This window comes from Orcinus orca, chromosome 2 (genome assembly GCF_937001465.1).
Source record: "Orcinus orca chromosome 2, mOrcOrc1.1, whole genome shotgun sequence".
NCBI lineage: Eukaryota > Metazoa > Chordata > Mammalia > Artiodactyla > Delphinidae > Orcinus > Orcinus orca.
In genome coordinates, this window is record NC_064560.1 from 57,755,082 (window position 1) to 57,778,345 (window position 23,264).

At 47.3% G+C, this 23,264-nt stretch overlaps 1 protein-coding gene across 2 annotated transcripts in view; it reads left to right on the forward strand.

Moving 5' to 3' along the window:
- Positions 1 to 904: 904 nt before the first annotated feature.
- ARNT2 (aryl hydrocarbon receptor nuclear translocator 2) overlaps positions 905 to 23,264 on the forward strand; it is a 198,772-nt gene continuing 176,412 nt past the window's right edge. The window contains exon 1 of one of the 2 annotated variants that reach the window (XM_033402969.2): positions 905 to 1,438. In XM_033402969.2, the coding sequence (XP_033258860.1) occupies positions 1,408 to 1,438 (31 nt within the window). In that variant the 5' untranslated portion in view covers positions 905 to 1,407. The remainder of the gene's footprint in view (positions 1,439 to 23,264) is intronic. The other variant, XM_033402973.2, reaches the window with a different exon arrangement.

Here is a 23,264-nt window from a genome sequence, read left to right on the forward strand (position 1 = left end):
TAGTTTGTGCTTTCTTGATCACTCCACCCTCTCTCTGGCCTCATTCATTCACCAGTGACCACAAGGTGCCCCAGGCAGCTGTGTGCTTCCTGAGTGCAAATACCTTAGAAGTCCAGGGAGGGCAGAGCCCCTGTGGCTCTCTTTCCACGGTCTGGCCAATACCTAGCTTTGTGCCAGGCACACAACAGACATTCAGTTTCGTGGAATCGATAAACAAATGAATATTAAGCACGTGTTAGTCAAATCAGTAGTGTCAAATACTCTCCGGAAGACAATGCTTATGCGAAAATATACCCCAAGCATTTTTTCTCTACCCACCCCTCCAAATGCTTCTTCGTAAGGATTTCAGACAGTCCGATGTTTTTGCAAACATGTCTACATTTAGGGGCCATCTTGCCCTTTGTGGCTCTCGCTGGGATGTGTTCACTCTTCCATGGAACCTGCACAGGGCACCCACTAGGGTGCCAGTCTTCTTCCTAAGAGCCAGCCTACCGTCTGGCAGAGAAACAATCCCTCCAAGCTCCCTACAGCCTAACTTTACCAGGATATGCCGACAAAAGCATTTAGAGAATCTTTTAAACGCTCAGGTGGTCGTATAAGCCTCCTGCAAGAACTTCAGGTGATAGCCAATGACAGCCACCGCGCAAGAAGGAAAGCAGAGCTGAGAGCCTTTCTCAAAGCCAAATCATCCACAAATTCCCGGGCCGGCTGCCTCTGCCAGGGTGTTTGCTGAGTGCGCTCGTCAGCTGTCCGTGGCCGTGGCCTTGGAGGTGCCCGTGGCCTTGGGCGTCTCTAGCCGCGGGAGCCGAGCGGCACGGCCCTGGCATGCTAAGTGGGCAGCACTGGGGCGCCTTTGTTTCTCTCCGTCTCCGAGACCTGCGTCCCTCTGCATCTTAAGAGGTTGCCCCCCCACCTTCTCCGCCCCGGCCCTCTGGCCTGGGGACAGCGCCCCTCCGTGATGTGTCCCGGACACCCGGGGGTGGGGGAGACCCGGACCCAGCGACAAGGGAGGGGGCGCGCCTCCGGCTCGAGCCTGGGCACCTGCGCGGGCCCGAGGGGGCGGCCCCAGACTCGGGGGTCGCCCCACCCGCCCGCGGCCCCAAGTCTCGCGGTGCTGCGGCCTGGCCGGGGGAGCCGCGGCCCGGCACCCCCCGCCGCGTGACAAAGGCTGAAGCGGGAGGAGGAGGCCGAGGAGGGGGCGGAGGCGATAAAGGCGGGGGCGGCGGGCGGCCGCGGCGGCGGGAGAGCGCGGAGGCAGCGCCCGCCCGCGCCGTCCTTTGTGTGGTGGCGGTGGCGGCGGCGGCGGCGCCTGGGCCTGCGCTGGCCTCGCCTGCCCCGGGTGGGGCGCCCGGCTCCGCGCCGCCCCTCCTCGTCCCCGCCCGGCGCGCGCCGAGCCTTCCGAGCAAGATGGCAACCCCGGCGGCGGTCAACCCTCCGGGTGAGTAGTGGCCGCGGGCCCCATCGCAGCCCGCAGGCCCTGCCCGGGGCCGGAGTGGGCCGGAGGGACTGGGTGCGCCGAGCGCCCCCGGGAGCGCGGAGCCGGGCGCTCGACACCCCCTGGGGCAGGGTGGGGGGAGCGGCTGTCATTTTGCGCGGCAGCCTCAGCATCAGCACCAGCCGCGGCATCTTCATCCCAATCTCTGCCCCATCCCGGTTTCCAGGACGCGCCAGCTCCTACCTGCGGGCGGCGGACGCTGCCTCGCATCCCTGGGAACCAGAAGGGCCAGTCCACGAACCACTTAAGTTCCGAAAATACCCAGCTTTGCCTCCCCCATCCGACGCCTTTTTCTCTTTCTGTTGCGGCCCCTGTGGCATCAGGCGTCTGCCGGTCGGGGCGGGTAGGAGGGTACCGCGTTGACCGAGGGAAAAGTTTGGACCCAGGATTCAACAGGGTGGAACTCCCCGGATGCTCCCCTGCCCGCCCCGCTCCCCAAGCGCTGGTCCTTTGAGCCCTTCGCGACTAGCTACTATGTATCCTGATTTTCAATGGACACACACACACACAGTCTGTAGAAACGCAGCGTGGAGAAGCCCAGGCCGGTTCAACATCCTCTGCTTTCTAAGGCTGACCTGTTCTCAGGGTGCCGTCTATGACAACTGTGCTCAATGGGCAGATTTCAAAAAATGGGAAGAGTTCATGATCAGGTGGGAATATTGACCTGCTTTGGAATTGCAGCAGGGAAATTCTATTTTAGTTGGGAAAATGCCCTACCTTGTGAATAGGACAGCCTGAAGGGTGTCCGAGAATGGAAAGGGGGACACCTAGACAGACTGCTACAAAGTTTTGGGTGCTGTGCAGTGACTGCTCTGGCCATGACATGGTGTTAGATCCCTGTGGAGGATGCGGGGAGAGTAAGAGAGAGGCCAGCGGTCAGGGAGTTCCCCGTAGAGGGAGGTCGTGGGGTGGGTGGGAGGGTGAACGCCCACAATGCCTAGCAAAGAAAAAAAATGTGTCGTACGAGTTAGAAGTGAAGGATTCCTTCCATCTAAAGTGGTAAGGGAAAGGTTTTTGGAGGTTGGACATTTTAAAACTGGAGTTTGAAGAACTGGAAGGTTTGAATACACAGAGCCCGGCGCTGAAGCGACTTGCAGGTACAAGGGATGGCGTGAGCTGTGGTGGACTTACTCTGAGCACGTGTAGATGCCAGTGGGTGGTTGGAGCATTAGGGGTATAAGGGAGCAGCGGAATATCACCCAGACTGGTTTGGCAGTGGCCAGGCTTTAGAGGGCTTTGAAGGACAGGCTAAGCAGTATGGGCTCTTGCCCTACACGTTATGAGAGAGTTCTCTGTGGTATTGAATAGGGTAGCCACATGGTCACAGTACTTGTGGAAGATTAATTTGTCAGCTAAGTTGAGGTACCATGGAAAGGAGGCAGCAAGACTGGAGGCGGGGAGGCGGGGTCAAAATGAGGCAGGTGCTGGGGAGGTGAGACTTAGCGGCACTGGCTTGGAACAGAAAGAGGAAGGACAACACCATTGGGCAGGTGGAGGAGCTCAGACTTGCACTGCTTAGATTGGGGGTAAGGGTAAAGGGGGTGGCCTAGGAGGCACTGAGGTGGGGTGTCCATGGAGACACCGAGGTGAAGAGCCTCAGTAGTTCCAATGACGGAGGTTGCATTCGCAAAGTAGGGAGTCTTGGAAGAACAGATGAGTTCCCTGTCCAGACGCTGTTTGAAAACAGCTGTGCCAGTTTGCTTGCGACCGAAGCCTGCCATTTCAACCTGTTCAGCTGCTTAAAAATCAATAACAACTTGATCGATTTAAATGTTATGACATTAGAAAAAGCGAAGGAAGTTAAATGAGGATATTTTAGTCCAATGTAGGTTTATGTTGGAAACAGGAATAAAATCAGAGGCAATGTACGTTTTATATATATACATATATATGTTTACACATATACACATATATGTACATACCATTACATCTCTGTTTAAGGCGTTCTGTCCATAACATTGTTCCGTGAGCTTAATGGAATAAATACGGGGCAGCTGCTTGGCGGTGCTGAGCACACAAATGTCTGTGCCTTGGACTGTGGGACACTTGAATCAAGCAAGTGCAGGGCATTGTTTTTATTATTTGCAAAATAATAAAATAATTTGGCTTGCTTGATGGACAGTGATGTCTGTGTCTTTTCTCTGTTCGCAGAGATACCAGAGATCTTGAGCATGGTGAGACCTTCTCAAGGGAAAACTCCTTGAGGGGGTCGCCTTTTCTCTTACCCACCCGTCTTTTCTTTGAGTGGCCCTCCGCGGTAACCCTCAGATCTGTGGGGCAGGTTGTTCTCTCACCACGTGAATCGCGAACCTCTTTGGGGAAAGGGTGTAGTTTCAAGGGATACAGCTAAAGGTTAGAGCCCAGAGAGAGGTTTCAGACTTTTCCTGGCAATTTACCACCAAGAGAGGCAAGGTGCCCGAGCTGGACACCCAGAGTCCACCTCTCAGAGGCATGAGTCATGTGATGCTTGGTTGAATGCCTCCTCCTCTTTCTCCCACCTCTCCCCCTCTCCCCAGATGCTGTTGCTTTGCAAAGAATAAGAGCTCAGTGAACACAGGCAAATGCACTGGGAGGCACCGAGGTTTATTTCTGCTGCTAATCTGTGTCCAGGGTACAAAGGTGACAGGCCGTCACTTCCGCACCCCTACCCACTTGTTCCTTTTTCTGCGGCTGACCACTGCACACCAGCAGACCCATTTGCGATGATGCTTGTCTGTGATGTACGGCAGGGGCACTCTGGGGTCTAGGTAGTGACAGATGAAGTTGGAATCTTCCTGCTCTCATGTATTCAGGTGATCTGAGCCAGGTTCAAACCTCTAACCTGCCCCTTCTAGGTCCCCTGTTTGGGTTTTCAGATTCTACCAGTTACTCTGGGGGAGGAGTGGTCTTTGGAGAAGGAAGGGTTTGTCTTCCGGACGTTCTTCTCGTGGCATCTGCCACAGTACTCCTGGTCTGGTTCCCCTCTCCTGGGGCCTCTGACCCCTCCCTATTTCTAGGTCATTGCAGCCCCTACCTTCGTTGCTAATATTACGGTAGTGGCTGATTTTCTCTATTCTTTCTAGATAGGAAGAACTTATGTCCTCTAGACTAGAGAATGGAACTCTAGAATCTTCTGTTCCGTATATATGTATTATTTGTTTCACTTCCTTTGGGTGATTTTTAAGCATTTCTGATTTGTATTTAATAATGAAGGTTTGAATTAGTTTCATGCATGAAAGGGTACGTGCAGCTGAAATGGCACAGTTCGGAAGGGGACTGTTTTTCCAACTCCATTGTTTCCACCTTAATCTTGTGTAATTTAAGCATGAGGGACTCAGGTTCAAATTCAGACCAGTGATCATTAGGAATTATGCATTATCGGAGCACACTCCGAAATGAGTATTTGCAGAGTGTTAATAAGGCTTGCACATTTTTAAACTTCAGAGGTATGTTTTAAGAGATTTAGAATTTCTACTTTTTTCTGAAATCAACTATTAGATTTTTTACCCCCTCCAGGTTTCTGGTCTCTGGCATTTTAGTTTGGAATTGATTGTATAGTGCAGAAGATTCTTGGCAAAAATTGCCTTAGATGGAGGGATATTCGGGTCGGTTCAGCAAACATATTGAACACCTTTGACCTTCCAAACACTGTGCAGGGCGGAGGGCAATGTGAACATCCCTTCCTCAACCTCTGGGAGTTCTGAGTCTAATAGGGGAGACGTCAAGACCAGGTTTATAACAAAAGGTGGAATGAAATGAACTTGACTAGGTGTATATGTATCATGAGAGGAAGCTTTGTAGGGAGGTAGCTTCTGAAACTGGACCCCTCAAAAAGAGAGAGTTTGGCCTATGGAGAATTTAGGAAGGGTCTCAGAGAGCTGGGGGTGGGTGTGTGGGTGGGTGGATTTGTGAAAGTCTGGGGAACCGTCAAGTGCTTGTCTTCTCAGTGCTCTCAGGGACCCAGATGGACCCCCAAGAACGATGGGGTAGAGTTAGAGCTTTGGAGAGATGCTAGCTGTGATTGCAAGCTGCCCAGCAGCACTGCCTCAGCTAGAGGTGGAACACCCAAACGAGCTGAACATACATGTCCAACGTCTTTACACACTGCATTTCGTGCTTTCTAGAAGTCTCTTGATTGCAAGATACATCATTCTTTTATGTGCTTCCAGGAAAATACTGTTGCCAGTTCAATGATGACGTACTGTCAATCGTAAAATGCTCCTCCATTTCAGTGATGTTTCAGAAGATTGCATCTAGAACCAGTAAAATACCGTGCATTAAGAAAAAGTCAATTTTGCTGCTTCACCACCTGTACGTAAAACATATGGTCTCTTTTTCCAGTAAAAAATGATACAGAGTTTGCCCTTTAGGCATGTGCCAGGGAGCCCAGTGATGAACCAACAGCCTTTTAGCACTTGTCAAAAGATAGGAGTGATATCTAAAAAAGAGATTGATTTATTCCTCAGTCAGTATTTATTAAGCAACTAGTATGTGTCAGTTACGGGGAGCTGCGCTAGCTTGAGGTCGGGAAGAGCTGGGCTGGTTCGAGGAGCCAGAACAGGCCAGGGTGGCCGGAGGACGGTGGGTGAGCAGGGGCGACGGGGGTGTGGGAGACCACTCACGGAGAGGCATGGATTGGGGTACGGGTTGAGGTTCGAGTGTAAGAGAAACAGAGAGCTAGACGGGTATTGAGCAGTGGAGACACGTGATCCCACCTGCAGTGGCTGCTGTCTGGAGAGCAGACTGGAAGGAGGACAGCGGAGAAGCAAGGGTCCCGTTGCTAACGTGGACGGGGGGTGGCATTGGGCGTGGAGAGAAGGAGATGGAGTTGAGATATATTTGGGGGCCAGGACGCCATGCCGAGCAGCTCCAGGGACACTAGTTGTATCCTCGGCCATCCTTGCAGTCGGGCAGGGCGCCTGCAGCACCTCTTTTTTGCGGGTAGCACCATAACTGTAGGGTACAGGGTTGGGAGAGGGTGCTGAGGGGGAGGGAAGAGTCAAGAATGAGTCCCAGCTTTCTGTCCTGACAGCTGGGTGGTGGGAGGTGATGGGAAGATAGTGAGGCACACGTGGCTGTGGGGTGTGCTCGAGGTTCCTGCATTAGACGGTTGGGTGCAGGTGCCCAGGAGACACAGAGGTGGAGCCGCTGGGGAGACCGAGGGCCGTGTGGGCCCAAGGGATCTGGGCTGGAGAAATAAGTAAAGAGCAGCTTCTCTAAATGCTTTCCTTGGGGAAAGTGAGATCAAGGAGAGTGGAACACTTGGACCAAATCCCCTCCATTCCCCAGCAGTGCCTCCATTACTGCTTCATTGTCGGCCTGTGCCGAGATTCACCAAGATGCACGGAGAAATAATTTCTGTATCTTTTCCAGAAGCATTACTCCACTCACAGTGTCAGCTCTGTGCTGGGCCGTCCTTAGGAAAGGAATGTCCAGCAGAGTTGCCCAGGAATGGGATATGCTGTGTGAGGAGCTGAGAGCGCTTTCACACAGAAGCGGGTAGGAGCCCTGCAGGTCAGGCTGATGCACTAGTTTAACACACAGAACTTCTTGTTCAATGAATAGAAATGGACTCCCGCTTCTAGTCAAGCCCTTTCCCACTTGAGGGCTTTTGCTTGTGCTGTGTTCCTCTTCTTGGGATGATAAACTGCTCACCTGTCCCTTCCTCCTCTCTCCCACCCCCTCCCCACACCTAACCATTTCCCCATCCGACTCCTTTTGTTTCCTTATGGCCTCAGCTTGAATTCTTACTCCATTGGAGAAAGCCCTCCTGACCCCTTTATCCAGATCAAGTGTGCCTGTAATGCATTCCACCAGGGCCCCGCAGGGTGGACTTGGGTTGGAGCTCTTCCTCTCATGCGGAATGAAACAGTAAATCACCTAGATGTTTGATCCATGCCTGTGTGTCCTGCAGCTCTGGGAGCCCCCCTGAGGGCAGGGAAGGCATCTGTTGCTGACGTGGCCCCAGCATCCGCCATATTGCCTCCTGTACAGCAAGGCATGCGGGAAGGTTTGCTGATGAGTGAATGTCTGGACGCCAGACAGTTGCATCACAGTTTCGTATGTGACTGCCTTGAAATGCCCACCTTGAAGAAAAGAAAGCATGTGCACTGTATCTGTGGGTCTCTGAAACCAAATACACCAGTGCTGTCTAATCTAGATTCTGATTTTTATTGGTGGGAACTGATTTTGATCTGAAAACCCTACCAGAATAATCTGTCCCCACAGCAGTGCCTCTAGACTTTATAATAAGGCCTTGGAAACACAGATATTATCCTTCTTCCCAGAAGGAGGGCAGGGCAGACTGGTAGTAGCCTGGAGACCAGCTGGTAGTGGTGGAAGACCCGTATCCCCACCCTGTGAAAGCCCCACAAAGGTCCTCCCCTTTGGGGCCTTCTGCTCTGTGTGCGAAACCGTTGCTATGGCTTGTGTAATCACTGGCAGTTACAGATAAGGTCCCCCGGGCTGGCTCTCCATCCAGCTGCCCCCCCCCGAGGGGCTGACACGGGTCCCAGAAAGGCAGCACTGAGGGGCCACAGGCCCTGGAGTTGGAAGCGAGACCCTTTGCAAATAAGTAGAGTCTGCGTGGCTTTCAAGACTGACTGTAACAATTGGAACATTTTTCAGGGAAATCCACAAAGAAGCAAAAATGTTCACAAGTAGGTCATTCCTGCTCTTGTACATTGTACAGTAACATGGGGCATCTTTTACTGCTCCAGTTGTGTTGGGAGAGCAGCTAAGCAGAGCCTGGGAGGGGTCTTCTCCTAGCCCCCGCCGAGGAGTTGGCTTCTTTCTTCCCCATAATCACTTTTCCTCCTGAACACAACAAGAAAGATACGTGTGGATTATGAAAAATTTGGAAACTATACGTAAGTGCCAAGATAGTTCTACTACCCACTATTAAGAGTTTTGCATATGTTGTTACAGACTTTTTAAAAAACGTCATAAGTCAACACAAAATAGAATTGTTCAGAACATATCATTTTTTTCCACCTTCATTAATAGGAACAGTGTATCTTACCAGAGATACCGAAGTGTTCTGATTTATGGCCTTGTCATAATTTTTTGACTTAGTCTCATATTTAGGCATGTAACATTTGGTGTGCTTTTCCATTTGTCAGAATTATACACAACATTGTAGTGTCCATCCCTGTATGTAAATATATAATTACATGACTTTTTTCCTTAGGGTAACTGCTAGAAGTGGAATTACATAGCCAAGTGGGTTGGTATGTTTTTATTTTATATTGCTTTCCACAGAGGTTAAACCACAGGCTCAAAGGGGTTCAGAGACTCACCTGGGGTCCCTAGGGCATACATGGACATGAGCTCAGATGCTCTGCTTCCAGCTCTGGGCAGGGCCCTGCAGCCCCCGCCAGGCTCCCCTCTGCCCCCCGGGTTCTGTCTGCACCCTAGCCCTGCCCTTACCCGTTCCCTTCTTTCACGTGGCCTTCCCAAACACACGTGCTATAACTGTCCTGGAAACCTTTGATCCCTGTCTGTTGTCCACACATCCTCCTTGGTTTGAACTATCCATCCCCCACCAGACCACCTGGCTGACCAGCCCCCAGACTCCGAGAGCACAGGGCGCAGTAAGGTGTTGTCCTTCCTGCCTGCCTTCTGTGGCATTAGGCAAGCTGTGGTAGTTACTGCCGCTTCAGATGCAGAATCAGGAGGTTTTAATAACGGAGGGTAAATGTGTTTGCTTTTGGTTTTGATGATCCCTGCTTTTCTTCCACAACTCTAAAAAAATAGAGACCAGCTGCAGGTGGCACTGGGCACCTCTGCACCCAGGCTCAGGTAGCAAAAGGAAAGGCTTGGATGTTGGCAGCCTGGGACGATTCTGGGGTACTGTGTCCAGGGTGAAGAGCACCCCGGGGGGTTGGCCCAAGCCAAAACCAAGCTCAGTGGGTGGATTCAGAGCTTTCCGGGAGCCAGGTCAGTGAAGTACCTTGCTGGTAGCCGAGTGAGGGACCAGAGGAGAGGAGGGTAGTCTTCTGTACACGGGGCACTCCTGGGGGACCTACAGTGACCTACTCGTGGCCATCAGAGGCTCTCTGCCTGTTGAGAAATGCAACTTCCCTCCGGTTTCTGTCTGGCCTGCCAAGCTGCCCTAACCACAGTTAAGGAAAATCCACTGGAATCGATAAATGGTTGATTATTTATCAGGAGAGCCACGTGGTTGCTCCTTACAGACAGCAATAGATGAGCTGGGTTCCAGACTTTGAGGCGACAGCAAGTAGCAAAGTTCATTTTGCCCCCATTTATTTCATTCATAGCCGTCCTCAGATGCTATTCTCTCGGAGACGCTGACTGAGCCAAGTGGCAGAGCATCTAAGAACCCTGGCCCGGGGGGCCAGAGATGTGTCCACACAGTGCTTATCGACTGGGAGACATTCCGGGTTGTTACAACATCAGGGGTGGGTGGGGAGGTAGGGTGGGAGGTGGCACCTTGGGGGTGGAGGCCAGGGACGCTGCTAAACATCCTACAGTGCACAGGGCAGCTCCCACAACAAAGAATGACCCAGCCCCAAATGTCACCAGTGCCAGGCTGAGAAACCCCGGTCTATGCGGACAGGGCTTCTCGTAAGCCTCTGGGCAGTGGCAACTGGGAAAGGAACCCAGGAGTTCCATGGGGTACACAGCTGGCAGAAATGAAGGGGCTGGCCCCCGAGACCACCACTTCAGAGTACGAAAACATGGTGGCTTTAGAAACAAGATGCTACTTCTCAGAAAATTAATGGAAGTTAATTTAAATGTGAAATAACAGAACTGCCCGAATTTTTTATTATTATTTTTAGAACAGCATTGATGTTTCTATCACATCAGCAGGTTTAAAACGAGGCATAGTCTGGACTCATTTGCCATAATTTGATATGCTTGATGGATTCCAAGTCCCAGAAAGAATGAAATGAATGAATGTGATCAAGGATCACAGCTGTGTTCTCTCTCTTTGAAAGCATTTCACATCAGAAAACTTCTAATTTGTTTCAGCCAGCCTTCCCCGGGCACCCCTCTGCCACCCCTGCACAAAGGGTGAGGTGCCCAGTGCTGGGGGTGGCGTGTAGAGAGATGCTGAGCGAAGTCGGTTGGCCACACGTGTGTTCAGCCAGTGTCCACAGCAGGCAGGGGCGGGACAGTTTTATGCAAATGACTGGCGGCTTGTTAGAGGGCAGGAGCGAATGTGACCCCGCCCCCCAGCTCCTCCTGAAGGGCAGAGAGAGCGTGTGTTACAGGAATGGCTCAGGGGCGCACAGCTCGATTTAGCACCAGAGTACGTACCTTTTCCTGAAGTCAGCCTCACAAACCACAGGTCTCTGTTTCCCGCTGCCTGCCCGGCGTCTTGTCCACCTCTCCCTCACGTTTTGCAAAGCCAGCACCTCCTCCACGCCCGCCTCCCCCAGGTCCCCTGTGGCAGTGAATGGTACCACACTCCATTCACTGGTCCAAGCCCGACATTAAGTATTTTAATTGCTTATCCACCTAATTAAACAAATATTAATTGAATGCCAACTCTGTGCTCACAGTGGTGTGCAAAGCCAGGCGTGGTCCCCGCCCCCGTGGAGCTCACTGTGGGGAGAGTCGGCCGTTTATTAAACAGTCACATGCACGAGGGTATTATTTAAGTAAGTATCAGGAAAAAGAAAGGTGTCTTTGTGTCCAAATGCAACAGGAAGCCATTGAAATGTTGTGGGCAGGGCTGTGATGTACTGGGAGGTGGATTTTGAAAAGATCCCTCTGGCTGTTGAATCAGGCCGGCCTGGTGAGGGCATCCATCCTCCCCGTCCAGGGAGGGGACCACCGGGGCCTGCTCCACGTGGCAGTGGACATGGAGAGAAGCAGGTGGATCCCTGAGATATTTAGGTAGGAGGTAAAGCCAACAGAACCAGATGATGGATCAGATTGAGCTGATAGAGGCGGCAGTGGCTAGGTTCCCAGTAGGGAAGGGTAGGGTGCTGTTTCCCAAGACGGCGAACGTTGATGAGGTCCTGGTATTTTGGTGGAGGTGGCAGGGAGATGACAGACTTGGTCTTGGGACATGTTGAGTTGAAGACATCATGAGTTCAAGGCATCCAAGTGGGGATTTGCCAGAAACCTCAAGTTGCTTCATTTCCCTTTTAGAGTTGGGATTTTCTTTTTTCTCTATGGTATCCCCAGTGGCTTGAATGAAGCCTGCCACATAATAGGAGCTTAATAAATATTACTGAGTGAATGAATGAATGGATTGGTCTCCAAGTTCCCCAAATTGCGAACCAATGAGAAGCAGCATGACCACTACAAGGTTCCTTTTCTGTTTTTAGTAACTTTCTACGCTGAAGTAATTTCAGGCTTACAGAAAAGTTGCAAGAATAGTGCACAGAACTCCTCTATTCCCATCACCTAGATTTCTCAAGTGTTAACATTCACCACCTTTGCCTAATCAATTTCTTCAGTTTTTCTCTCTATTTTCCTGAACAATTTGAGAATACATGGTAGACACGATGCCCCTTTTAATTCTAAATACTTCAGTGTGTGTTCCTAAGAATAAGCACATCCTCCTACAGAGCTACAATGTATGATCAAAATCAGGAAGTTAGTGGGACTTCCCTGGTGGTGCAGTGGGTAAGACTCAGCGCTCCCCAATACAGGGGGCCTGGGTTCGATCCCTGGTCGGGGAACTAGATCCCGCATGCATGCCACAACTAAGAAGTCTGAATGCCACAACCAAACCGATCCTGCATGCTGCAGCGGAGATCCCGTGTGCCACAACTAAGACCCGGCGCAGCCTAAATAAATATTTTTTAAAAATGTTTAAAAATCAGGAAGTTGGCATTAATATAACAGTATCAGCTAAGCCGCAGACCTTATTCATATTTTACCGTTGTTCTTCATAGCCAAAACCATTTTTTTTTTTTTTGGCTCCAGGTTTAAACCAGGATTACAAGTTATGATGTCCCTTAGTCTCCTTTAATTCTGGAATTATTGCTGTCTTTTTTGGTTTGTTTTTTTCCCTTTCATGGCTGTAACATTTTTGCTGAGTACATGCCAGTCCCTTTATAAAATATCCCTCAATTTGGTTTTGTTTGATGTTGCCTCACGATTACGTTGGGATTTTGCTTTTAAAATTTTTATCAAGAACCCCCCTAAGTGATGTTATATCACAAGGCTGCTTTTAGCAGGCATTACTTAAAAGCGAGTCTCTGAGTTGATGAAGTCAAGGTCCTGTGCAGATAAAGCTAAGGAAGGATGATTAGCGGTTCCACGTGCCATTCCCTACGTGCTTGGCAAACCTCTTTGGGTTCTATACACCATATATAGGTAGCTTCAGATGCTCCTTGTCAAGTGCAGGTCCCAGGGTTTTTGGGGTTTTTTTAAAAGCCTGTGAGGATAACAGTTTCCTAACTAAATATCAACTTCACTTGACAAATAAAATAATTATAATCTAACTGTGTAAGGATGATCATATCTCTAATAAAGTCAATAGGAAGTTGAAGTGTTTAATTACCAACTTTCCTAACATACAGATTGGAAAGCTTTTCAGGTAAGTTACTCATGTGAAATGCCTGAAACACACTGCAGTTAACAATCGGATCTTCCTTCAAACAGTAATTAGTGTATGATTTGTCCTGCTCTTCGTGGCTGGTGCATATCCAGGTTTAGGTGTGTATTTGTGTTTACTTTAGGAAGTGAATTTGCTGCTGCTTTTTTTTTTTTTTTTTTTTGTGGCTGCACCACATGTGAAATCTTAGCTCCCCGACCAGGGATCCAACCCGGGCCCCCTGCATTGGAAGCATGGAGTCTTAACCACTGGACCACCAGGGAAGTCCCCTGCTGTTTCTTCTATAGTCCACTTAAAAACAAGTTTGCATTTTACTGTGACTTCATAAAGAAAGACCTAGTGACTTAAAAATCAGATATTTGGGGTGCATAATTTGCCTGCAGAAACTTGCTGAGTTTTTCCCCAAGATCTGAGAATCTCCGTCCTCCCCCCTTCCCTTTACCCCCTCCTCCCTTCTTTCTTTTTCCCTATGTCTCTTTCTCTTCCTCCTTCATCTTCTCCTTTCTTCCATTTGTCCTTCCTCCCTTCCTCCCTCTCTCCCTTGGTCCTTCTTTCCCTCCCAGCTCCCCCTTCCTTTGCGTCAAAGACCCAAAGGAACCAGAGAGGTTGGAAATGTTCAGGTCACCACAGTAGCTCATGCTGGGTCACCTTGCTGCAAGTATTTAAAAACCCAGACTCCTCTACTGTGTGAGTGGTGACGATGTGAACACCATCTACTAGGGGACAGTAGAGGCAAAGTCCTCAGTTTTCCCATCTGTGAAATGCGGTGACTTCTTCATTGAGCACTGACTGTGCTGTGTGCTCAGGATTCAGAGGTGAGCAGAACACTGCCCCCCGGGCTCGAGGCAGGCCACGGAGGATGCGGTGACCATGGCTCGTGGGCTGGCTGGTTACCCTCTCGTGGCCGCTGCCTCCTCACATGTACAGTGGTGCACCTCATTCGGTTGCACTGTGGATTAGATGGTTCTGTTTAACACCTTTTGGGATGGGACCTGGCACATGGTACACACCGGGTCAGTGGTGACTTTGCTCCCTGTAGTTGTTTTTCACGGGGGCACGGAACAGGGCCCAGGGCTCAGAAGTGAAGGGCATCTTTCCAGCTGGGCAGGGAAAACGTGGGGAACAAATAACCAAATGTGCTTATGAAAGCAGGCAGTCTGATGTTACCAGGGCTCTTCTGTGCATGTGGGGATCACAAGCTGTCCCCGCTCCAGTATTCCTCCTCCCAGGCTCAATGCTGGGGAAGTCCCCGCCCTGCCTGTGTTCCTTACAGCCCTGGGAAGAAGTGCATGAGCCACAGGGACAGTCCCTCCCCCGCCCTGCTGGACTCCAGGCTTTTCCCTCCTGTCGTGTTGTGACTGTCCTTCTCGCCATCCCTCCCTGTTTGCTAGACTTTCTGCCCTGGTCCTGCCCCTAAGTGCAGACTAGTGTGTAATGCCCTGCCCCCCACTTCTCTGCTCCCTGTTCTCACTGGCATAGTGGGGTGGGGGAAGGGTCCCATCGCCCTAGAACAAGTCTCCCTCCTGGCCTCTTCATACTCTGGACAGACTGGGATGGGCTGACCACCCAAGAGGGTCCCCTGTTGAATGCGTAGGGCTGCTGTGACCTCAGACACGGTGCCTGGGCGCCTGGAAGCGGCCTCTGCAGGTGGTGGCTTGGTGCCCCTGTCTCCTTCCACCTCTTGAACTGGCGCCACTGGGCCTCAGGCTGCATCCCAAGACATTTCAGTTTTTCACAACACTTTGTGGACAGACTAGGAGTTAAGACGTGTGTCTCCTTTGTTCAAGTTTATTCATTCGTCTTCATCCATTCAACAAATATTCATTAACTGTATGCCCTTTATTAATCATGGTGCTTAAGTGCTGGGATTATACTGGTTAGAAAGAATGGCGCAGTCTGTGCCTTCAAGCATTTACAGTCTTGCAGAGGGCAGCTCCTGCCCTGAGTCATTCAGGCTGAATGTTCGCGCAGGAGCTGTTAGGCCCGTCTACCACTAGGTGGCGCAGTCACACAGGTAGCTCAGTCACTCAAACTCGACCTGCCTCAGAATCACCAGGAGGGTGGCTTGTTAGTACCAAGTGCTGCCCTGTCCCAGAAGCTCTGTCAGTAGGTCGGGGTCGGGTCAGAGAGGGGTTGGGTTGACATTTGTATTTCTGACAAGTTCTCAGGTGATACTGCTGGTCTCTGGACCACCCTTCAGGTCCACAGAAGCAGAAGCAGCTAAGCCAATACTGTGCCCGCTGCCAACTAACTCAGCCTGTCTCAAGGCTTCTGGATGTGTGAACTTCATGGATCGTTCTGATGGCTGGACGTAATAGCCTCATTTCACAGATGAGGAAGTTGACAGCTGGTAAGAGGCAGAGCTGCGACTGGCACTGATTCTGATCCTAAGTTCACCCTCTTTCCACTGTCACACTGGCTCTCCCTGGGTGGTTTGGGAGAGAAGGAGGAAGGTGAATGACTGAGCGGACCTGGGGAGATGTGAACTAGAAGTGTGATAGGCATTCCAGGCGGCAGGAGAGGTGGGAAGAGTGCTGTATTCGTGCCCGGTCCTGGCTCTGTCCGGCATGGGCCTGGTTTGTGCCCTTGGGCACCCCGCTTTTTCTCTTTGAGCTTTTATTTTCTCATCTACAAAATGAAGGTTTGGACCGTGGTGTGGGGATTTGTTTCATTTATTGTGCTGGGTATTCAGTGGGCCTCTTCAATTAAGAGACTGACTTTAGGGCTGAATTTTTTTTTTTAAGTAAATTCTTTCTCTCTAGCCTCTCTTTCTGGAAATTCTGTTAGTTAGATACAGACCTCCTAGATTGATCATCTCTCTCTTCTCTCCTTCCCCAGCTCTTGATTGCTTTGGGGAGGTTTATATTTCTTTAGAAAACAAACCTCCAGTCTCATTCCTTGGGGGAAATACCAGCTTGTTGGCATTAGGGGTTAGAAGTTCCTTACTGTCATTAATGGTGTGTCGGGAAGAAAGGGGATGAGGCATGTGTCACTGGGCCTCCTTTAACTGGAAAACGGTGGCTTTTAAAAGAAGCATCTAGATTCACTTTTCTTTTAAAAGAAAATGATTCTCTAACTGTGTAAAACAACAGAAGCCAAACTATACCACCAGGTACTACTATTTACAACTTGAAAAAAGTGATTTAAAGGTTTGAAAATAAAAGGACTGACCATGGTCTGTCAGGCCAGTGCAGACAAAAGGAAAGCTGTGATCACAATTTTAAAATCAGTAAAAAGGGAATTATTGCCAAAACATCTAATGGTACAAAGAAATTATTACCCTATAATTTATTGGTTTTGAACCTTAATGGACCCAACAACACTGTGTAACTGATAGGAGTTTCTTATGATACCTTGTGTGGAAACCCCATCTTACTGCTTTATTTTTACCCATCAAATTAAACCTGCCTCATCTCTGCCAGGTTGGCTGTTGGAACATCCATTTTCATTTTTCCGGGGAAGATACACCCTTTGGTCATTTATGATACCTTTGGACCTTACACAACTCAGGAAAATTGGAAACAGGCCTCTGGTCTTTGGTAGTTCCCAGTGAGATGCTCATTACCCAGACCCTCAGGTCTGATTGAAGGCAACCTGTTGGCTAGCTGTCATTTAGTCCAAGTGGGCTGTCAGGAAATTATAGCATTGAAAAATAAACAAAATTAGGAAACTGATGGATGAGTTAAATAGCTACTAAACACAGATGAATAGGGAATTAATGAATTAGAAAGTGGAATGAAAGAAATGACAGAAGTCAGCATAGAGATCAGAGTTAGAACATATCAAAGAGTGGCTATGAGACAAAGAGACTAGACTTCCTACTTCTTTTTTTTTTTAATTGAAGTATAGCTGATTTACAATGTTGTGTTAGTTTCAGGTGTACAGCAAAGTGATTCAGTTATACATACACATATATCTGTTCTTTTCCAGATTCTTTTCCCTTATAGGTTATTACAAAATATTGAGTATAGTTCTCTGTGCTACACAGTAGGTTCTTCTTGGTTATTTGTTTTATATATAGTAGTGTGTATAAGTTAATGCCAAACTCCAATTTATCCCTCCCCCCCGCCACTTTCCCCTTTGGTAACCATAAGTTTGTTGTCCATGTCTGTGGTTCTATTTCTGTTTTGTATATAAGTTCATTTGTATCATTTTTTTAGATTGCACATGTAAGCGATATATTTGTCTCTGGCTTACTTCACTTAGTGTGATAATCTCTAGATCCATCGGTGTTGCTGCAAATGGCATTATTTCATTCTTTCTTTATGGCTGAGTAGTATCCCATTATATATGTACCACATCTTTCTTAAAATTTATTTCTTTACTTATATTTATTTTGGGCTGCGTTGGGTCTTCATTGCTGTGCGCAGGCTATCTCTAGTTGCGGCGAGTGGTGGCTACTCTTCCTTGCGGTGCACGGGCTTCTCATTGTGGTGGCTTCTCTTGTTGTGGAGCACGGGCTCTTAGGCGCAGAGGCTTCAGTAGTTGTGGCACGTAGGCTCTGTAGTTGTGGCACACGGGCTTAGTTGCTCTGCGGCATGTGGGATCTTCCCGGACCAGGGATCGAACCTGTGTCCCCTGCATTGGCAGGCAGATTCTTAACCACTGAGCCACCAGGGAAGTCCCTGTACCACATCTTCTTTATCCATTCATCTGTTGATGGACATTTAGGTTGTTTCCATGTCTTGGCTATTGTAAATAGTGCTGCTATGAACATAGGGGTGCTTGTATATTTTCGAATTATGGTTTTCTCTGGATATATGCCCAGGAGTAGGATTACAGGGCCATATGGTAGCTCTATTTTTAGTTTTTTATTTTATTTTATTTATTTTTAAATTTTTATTGGAGTAGAGTTACTTTACAATGCTGTGTTAGTTTCTGCTGTACAGCAAAGTGAATCAGTTGTACATATACATATATCCACTCTTTTTTAGATTCTTTTCCCTTATAGGTCATTACAGAGTATTGAGATGAGTTCCCTGTGCTATACAGTAGGTCCTTATTAGTTATCTATTTTATATATAGTAGTATATACATGTCAGTCCCAACCTCCCAATTTATTTTTAATTTTTTGAGGAACCTCCATACTGTTCTCTATAGTAGCTGAACCAATTTACATTCCCACCAGCAGTGCAGGAGGGTTCCCTTTTCTCCACACCCTCTCCAGCATTTATTGTTTGTAGACTTTTTGATGATGGCCACTCTGACCTCACTGTAATTTTGATTTGCATTAGGCTTCCTCCTTCTTAGTGCATGAATTAGAATTCCAGTCAGAGATAGTAGGGAGAACAGGGGTGGGGCAATATTCGAAGACAAGAGGCTGACAATTTCCCAGAAGTAACGAAGGGCATTGAGCCTGAGATTCAGAAGCTACAACAAATCCCGGAAAAGATACAAAGAAATCCCAACCTAAAGAAAATGTAGTGAAAATAGAGAACACCAAGGACACCGAAAAATCCTAAAAGCAGTAACAAAGAACAGGCAGATCACCTACACAGCAGTGGCAGTGACAGCCGGCCGTTGAACAATGCGGGGGGTTAACCCACATACAGCCTGTAGTCAGCTCTCCGTATTCCCTTTCCTCTGCATCTGTGGATGCAACCCACCACAGACCGCGCAGCTCTGTAGTATTTACTATTGAAAATATTCACGTATCAGTGGACCTGTGCAGTTCAAACCCAAGTTGTTCAAGGGTCAGCTGTAGGTTGATGAGTGACTTCTTGACAGCAGTAATTCAAGCCAGAAGACAATAGAATAATAATTTCAACACGCTAGTTGAAAATAATTGTAAACCTAGAATTCGAAACTTTACAAAATTTTTCTTTTAAGAATGAGAGGAAAATAAAAACATTTCAAGATAAATAAATCAAGAGAGTTACAGATTTCATCAAAGAAGCTTGTAAAGGGTCTAATTCTGGGAGATGGTAAGTAACCCCAATGGAAGTTCTCAGGCACAGGGAGGAATGCTGAGCGAAGAGAGTGATGAACACAGAATAAACATAAGTGTGCTTTGAATATAAATAAATAATACTAACATGTACTTTATGGGGTGATCAGAGGTAAAGCTCTTCAGGATTCCTGAACTCTGCCAAGTATGTGTAATCGTATTTCTAGAGTAGTAATTAATGCATATAGAGTATATAACCTTCGAACTAGCAGAACAACAAAGAACAGAATGGTGTATATAACCCCCATCTCCAATAAAACAGCAACAAGGGAGGGGAAAAGAAACAGAAAAAGTGGGACAAAAGAAAAAAAGCGGTAGAAGTAAGTCTGTACATATAAGTAGTCCCGATAAATTAATAAACCTTTGTTTCTGGATTAGGAAACAAAGATTGTCAAATTAGATTAAAAATATATACATATAGCCATGTGTGGTTTACTAGAATCATATTTAAAATGTAATACAAGGAAGTGTGAAGTTTTTCCATTGGAAAAGTTTACAGCTTCAATAGGGCATGTTTTATTTCTTAACGTGGGAATTTTTTATATAAATTTCATTCCCTTTTGTATATCTTAACATTTTTCATAAGTTAAAATTTAAAAGTCAGCTTAGACCAAGTTAAATATCAATGGAGAAAATATTTTTAAAGTATGTGAGGAAGCGTTAATATCAATGTATGTATATCTGTACACGTGTGTGTATGTGTGAGTGTGTGAGTCTATGTGTGTATACACAAACAATAAAAGGAAGACTAAAACCTCGAAGACCATTTTTGAAATAAAGAACTAAGCAATTCAGAAAATAAATAAAAATAATCACAATTATGTTTAGATTCATTGATAACTAATGAAATAAAAGTCAAAACAAGGTATACATTTTGCTTGTCAGTTTGGCAACAGTTAAAATGCACTATAAAATCTTGCGTTGGCCGGGAAGTTCGTTTATTTCTGGTGGTAGTAAATGTGTAAACTCTCTGATTCAAGTATGTTAATCGATTTTAAGAAAATAATCAGAGTGAGAAAATACCTCATACGGAAAGGATTTTTGCAGTGTTGTTTATAAAACTGGAAACAATCTAAATGTCCAACAATGACAAATAATGGTTAAATTATTTGTATGTATTTTAAATGGCCTATCATTTAGGCATTACAATGATGATATACTTCTATTTTTATTGACAGGATAAAGCTTCATGATCTATTAGTTGAGAAAAGTAAATTATATTAATAATATGATCTTATTCATATTAAATATATCTATTTTTATTTGTATTTATATATGTACAGAAAGGGGTCTGGATTCATATTCAACAAAAAGTTAACTATGGTTATCTCTTTTTGTGTAAGCATATTTTCCAGCTTTTTTGGTCTTGTAATTTATAATCGAATAAAATTTTAAATAGAGAATGTGTTCCTAACTTAGAGGCCATATTTCGTACTGTGTGATTAAAAGCAGTAGCTTTTAAATCCAATGTACGTTGGTTTGCATGCGTTTTAGCTCTAGCCGTTACTTAGCTGTGTGACTTTAGGCAGATTACTTAGCCTCTTAACTTTGGTTTCCTTATCTGTGAAATGGAATAAGAACAATACCTAGCTTCTGGAGCAGTTGAGCTGAGCTGTTGAAATGAGACGCTGCATGTAAAGTGTTTAGCAGTGTGCTGGACGGTGTCTGTGCCCAGTGCATGTCAGCTGTTCCCATCACTGGAATCATTCTGGCTCTGAGGACCATTTCCACATGGAGCTGAGAAGTGATTCTCAAGTGATCTGAACAAGGGCAGCTTTGAGCAGTCAGTGTGGAAGCACACAGCAGCTCGTAACACTAGGAGCACATACCTGTCAAAGGGATGAGTCACATGATCGGTTATGTCACATGTCCTTTTCAGTGTCTGTTGAGATAAGCACAGGTCGTTTTTTTTTTTTCTTAGTTCAGCTATTAATAGATTTCCTAATGGTGAATTATCTGCATCTTCCTGGAATAAAAGGTACATGGTAACACTGCATGGTTCTTTTAATATTATTATTGTAAGATATGCTGGATTTGATTTGCTAAGATTTTATTTAGGGCTTTTCCATCCATGTTAATTAGTGAGATTTTTCTGCAAATACAGAATTTGTAGTGTAGCCAGTGAAGTGTTGTGCTTGTCCAATAATTCATCATATATACAGATTACAAATATTTATTGTGTGTGAGAGAGACATGGAGAAGAAAAAGGAGAAGAAGAAGGAAGGGAAGGGGAAACGAAGGGGGGAGGAGGGGAGGAGGAGGAAGAGAAGAAGGAAGGGGGAGGGGGAGGGAGAGAAGGAGGGGAGAGAGAGAGGTGGAGGAGAAGGAAGAGAGGGAGGGGAGGAGGAGAAGGAAGAGGGGGAGGGGAGGAGGGGGAGGGGAGGAAGAGGGAGGGGCGAGGGGGAGGGGGGAGGGGGAGGGGGGAGGGGAGGAGAGGGAGAGGGAGGGGAGGAGGAGGGGGAGGGGAGGAGGAAGAGGAATAGGGGGAGGGGGAGACTCAGAGAAAATAAAATCACAATATATTCGCCAGGATCCTTTCACTCTCAAAAGACAGACGGCCCAGTTCAAACTAGCTTAAACAAACCACGCAGGAATTATTGTTCATAAAGTTAGGATCGCCAGGCAGGCGTTTGGCTTCAGATAAAGATCCAGAGGTGCTAGCACTGTACCTACGGCACTGTTTATCCTTCCTTCAGTCCTCTAGCCCTTCCTCTTGTGCTGGTTTTAATCTCAGGCAGGCTCTCCCCGAGGGGTGGTCCAGTTACATCTCATCAGCGCAACTCCTGCAGAAGTCAGACGATAGCACTGAGCCAGGGTCTGTTGCCAGGGGATGCAGTACTCTGACAGACCAGATCTGGGCATGTGCCCACCCCAGGAGCCCTCTTGGGGTCCCACTTGAGCCACATGGACTGTGAGTGTGTGTGTGTGTGGGGGGGGCATATCTCAAACGTGGTTCTCAGCACTGTCACCAAAGTGCAGAAGGGGGCGGGACAGGCAGTTCAACAGATGATTGATTATCCGTAATTGATCAGGTGCTTTTGTGTGTCCCAGGTTGTGGTTACTTCATTTGGTTTGCACACCACTCCCATGAAGTTTGGTTTTATGTCACTTTACTCCCGTATTTATTGGGGAGATGCTCAGAAGCTTCCCCACTTTGCCAGGACTATAGAGTGGTAAAGTCAGTCCAAGTTGAGGACTCCTCTCCCTCAGTGGGGCTGCTTCTCCGGTCAGGACAGCCTGTGCCGTGTCTCCTGGAGACGCTCTCAGGCCAGCCATGGCGGTGTCGTTGTCAATGTCCCACGTGGCTTTACTATAGCACCCTCTTGTCTGTAATAGTGCTGTCAAATCTACCTGCGGGTGGAAGCCAAAGTGATTGTACCCGTACTGCTTCACTATCACCTAAAACCTTTCCTTTCAGTTGTCTGAGTCATAATTTTCCTTTGGTTTATTGACAAAACAGCTTTCACTGTTTTCCTCCCAAAGAGTCCTAAAAAGACAAACAGGTAGAGAATGGATTTCTAATTTGTCTCACAGACTCAGGCTTCCAGACACAACTGAAACCCAGAATCTTTGCTTCAAAGATGTGAATGTGGAGCTGTCTCTATCTATGGTTGCTTCCAAGAATCTGACATGAATTTTGTAACATTCCTTGTGAAAAATAAGTCTTGTTTTGCAGCACAAAGCGCTGAAGTTGAAGGATCACATAAGACGTACAGCAAGCGAGTTGTTAAACACTTATCACAAAGATGTTTTTGCAGAGTAACTTGAGATATTAGCCCTTATCCAGCTGCTCTTGACCAAGTCTTGGCACACTGGGTGTTTTTGCTTTACAATATTGAAGGTCCGCTCAGAGTAGCCTTGTTTCTGTCAAGATGAACATAAATGAGATGATCAAGATGAGGATGAACAGGGACTCAAATGCCTTTAAATAGCTCAAGACAAGAATGTCCTTCCTGGGAGCCTGAAATGCTGTGTAATCTTTGACTTCTTAAATGTAGAGCAGACTTCCTGTTTCTGCGAGTGTGGCTCACTAAATGGCTGTTTTAAAATCTGAAACCCTAAGACGCACGTTGCTTTTCCACTCTCTTCGATGAAGATAGCTATGTCAATAGCATCTCTACAGGATGATCTCTGAGGGTCGTGATCCATATTTGCTCCCTATTTCAGGTTCCCCAGTCTATCCAGGAGGCTCGATTGAATTAAGTACTCTTTAGAAATGGAGATTTACCGTTTATTTGGTGTATGGATAAAAGCGAAAAGATGGAAATGCGATTGATTGCCTTCTGTGGCCAGGGAGGTAGATT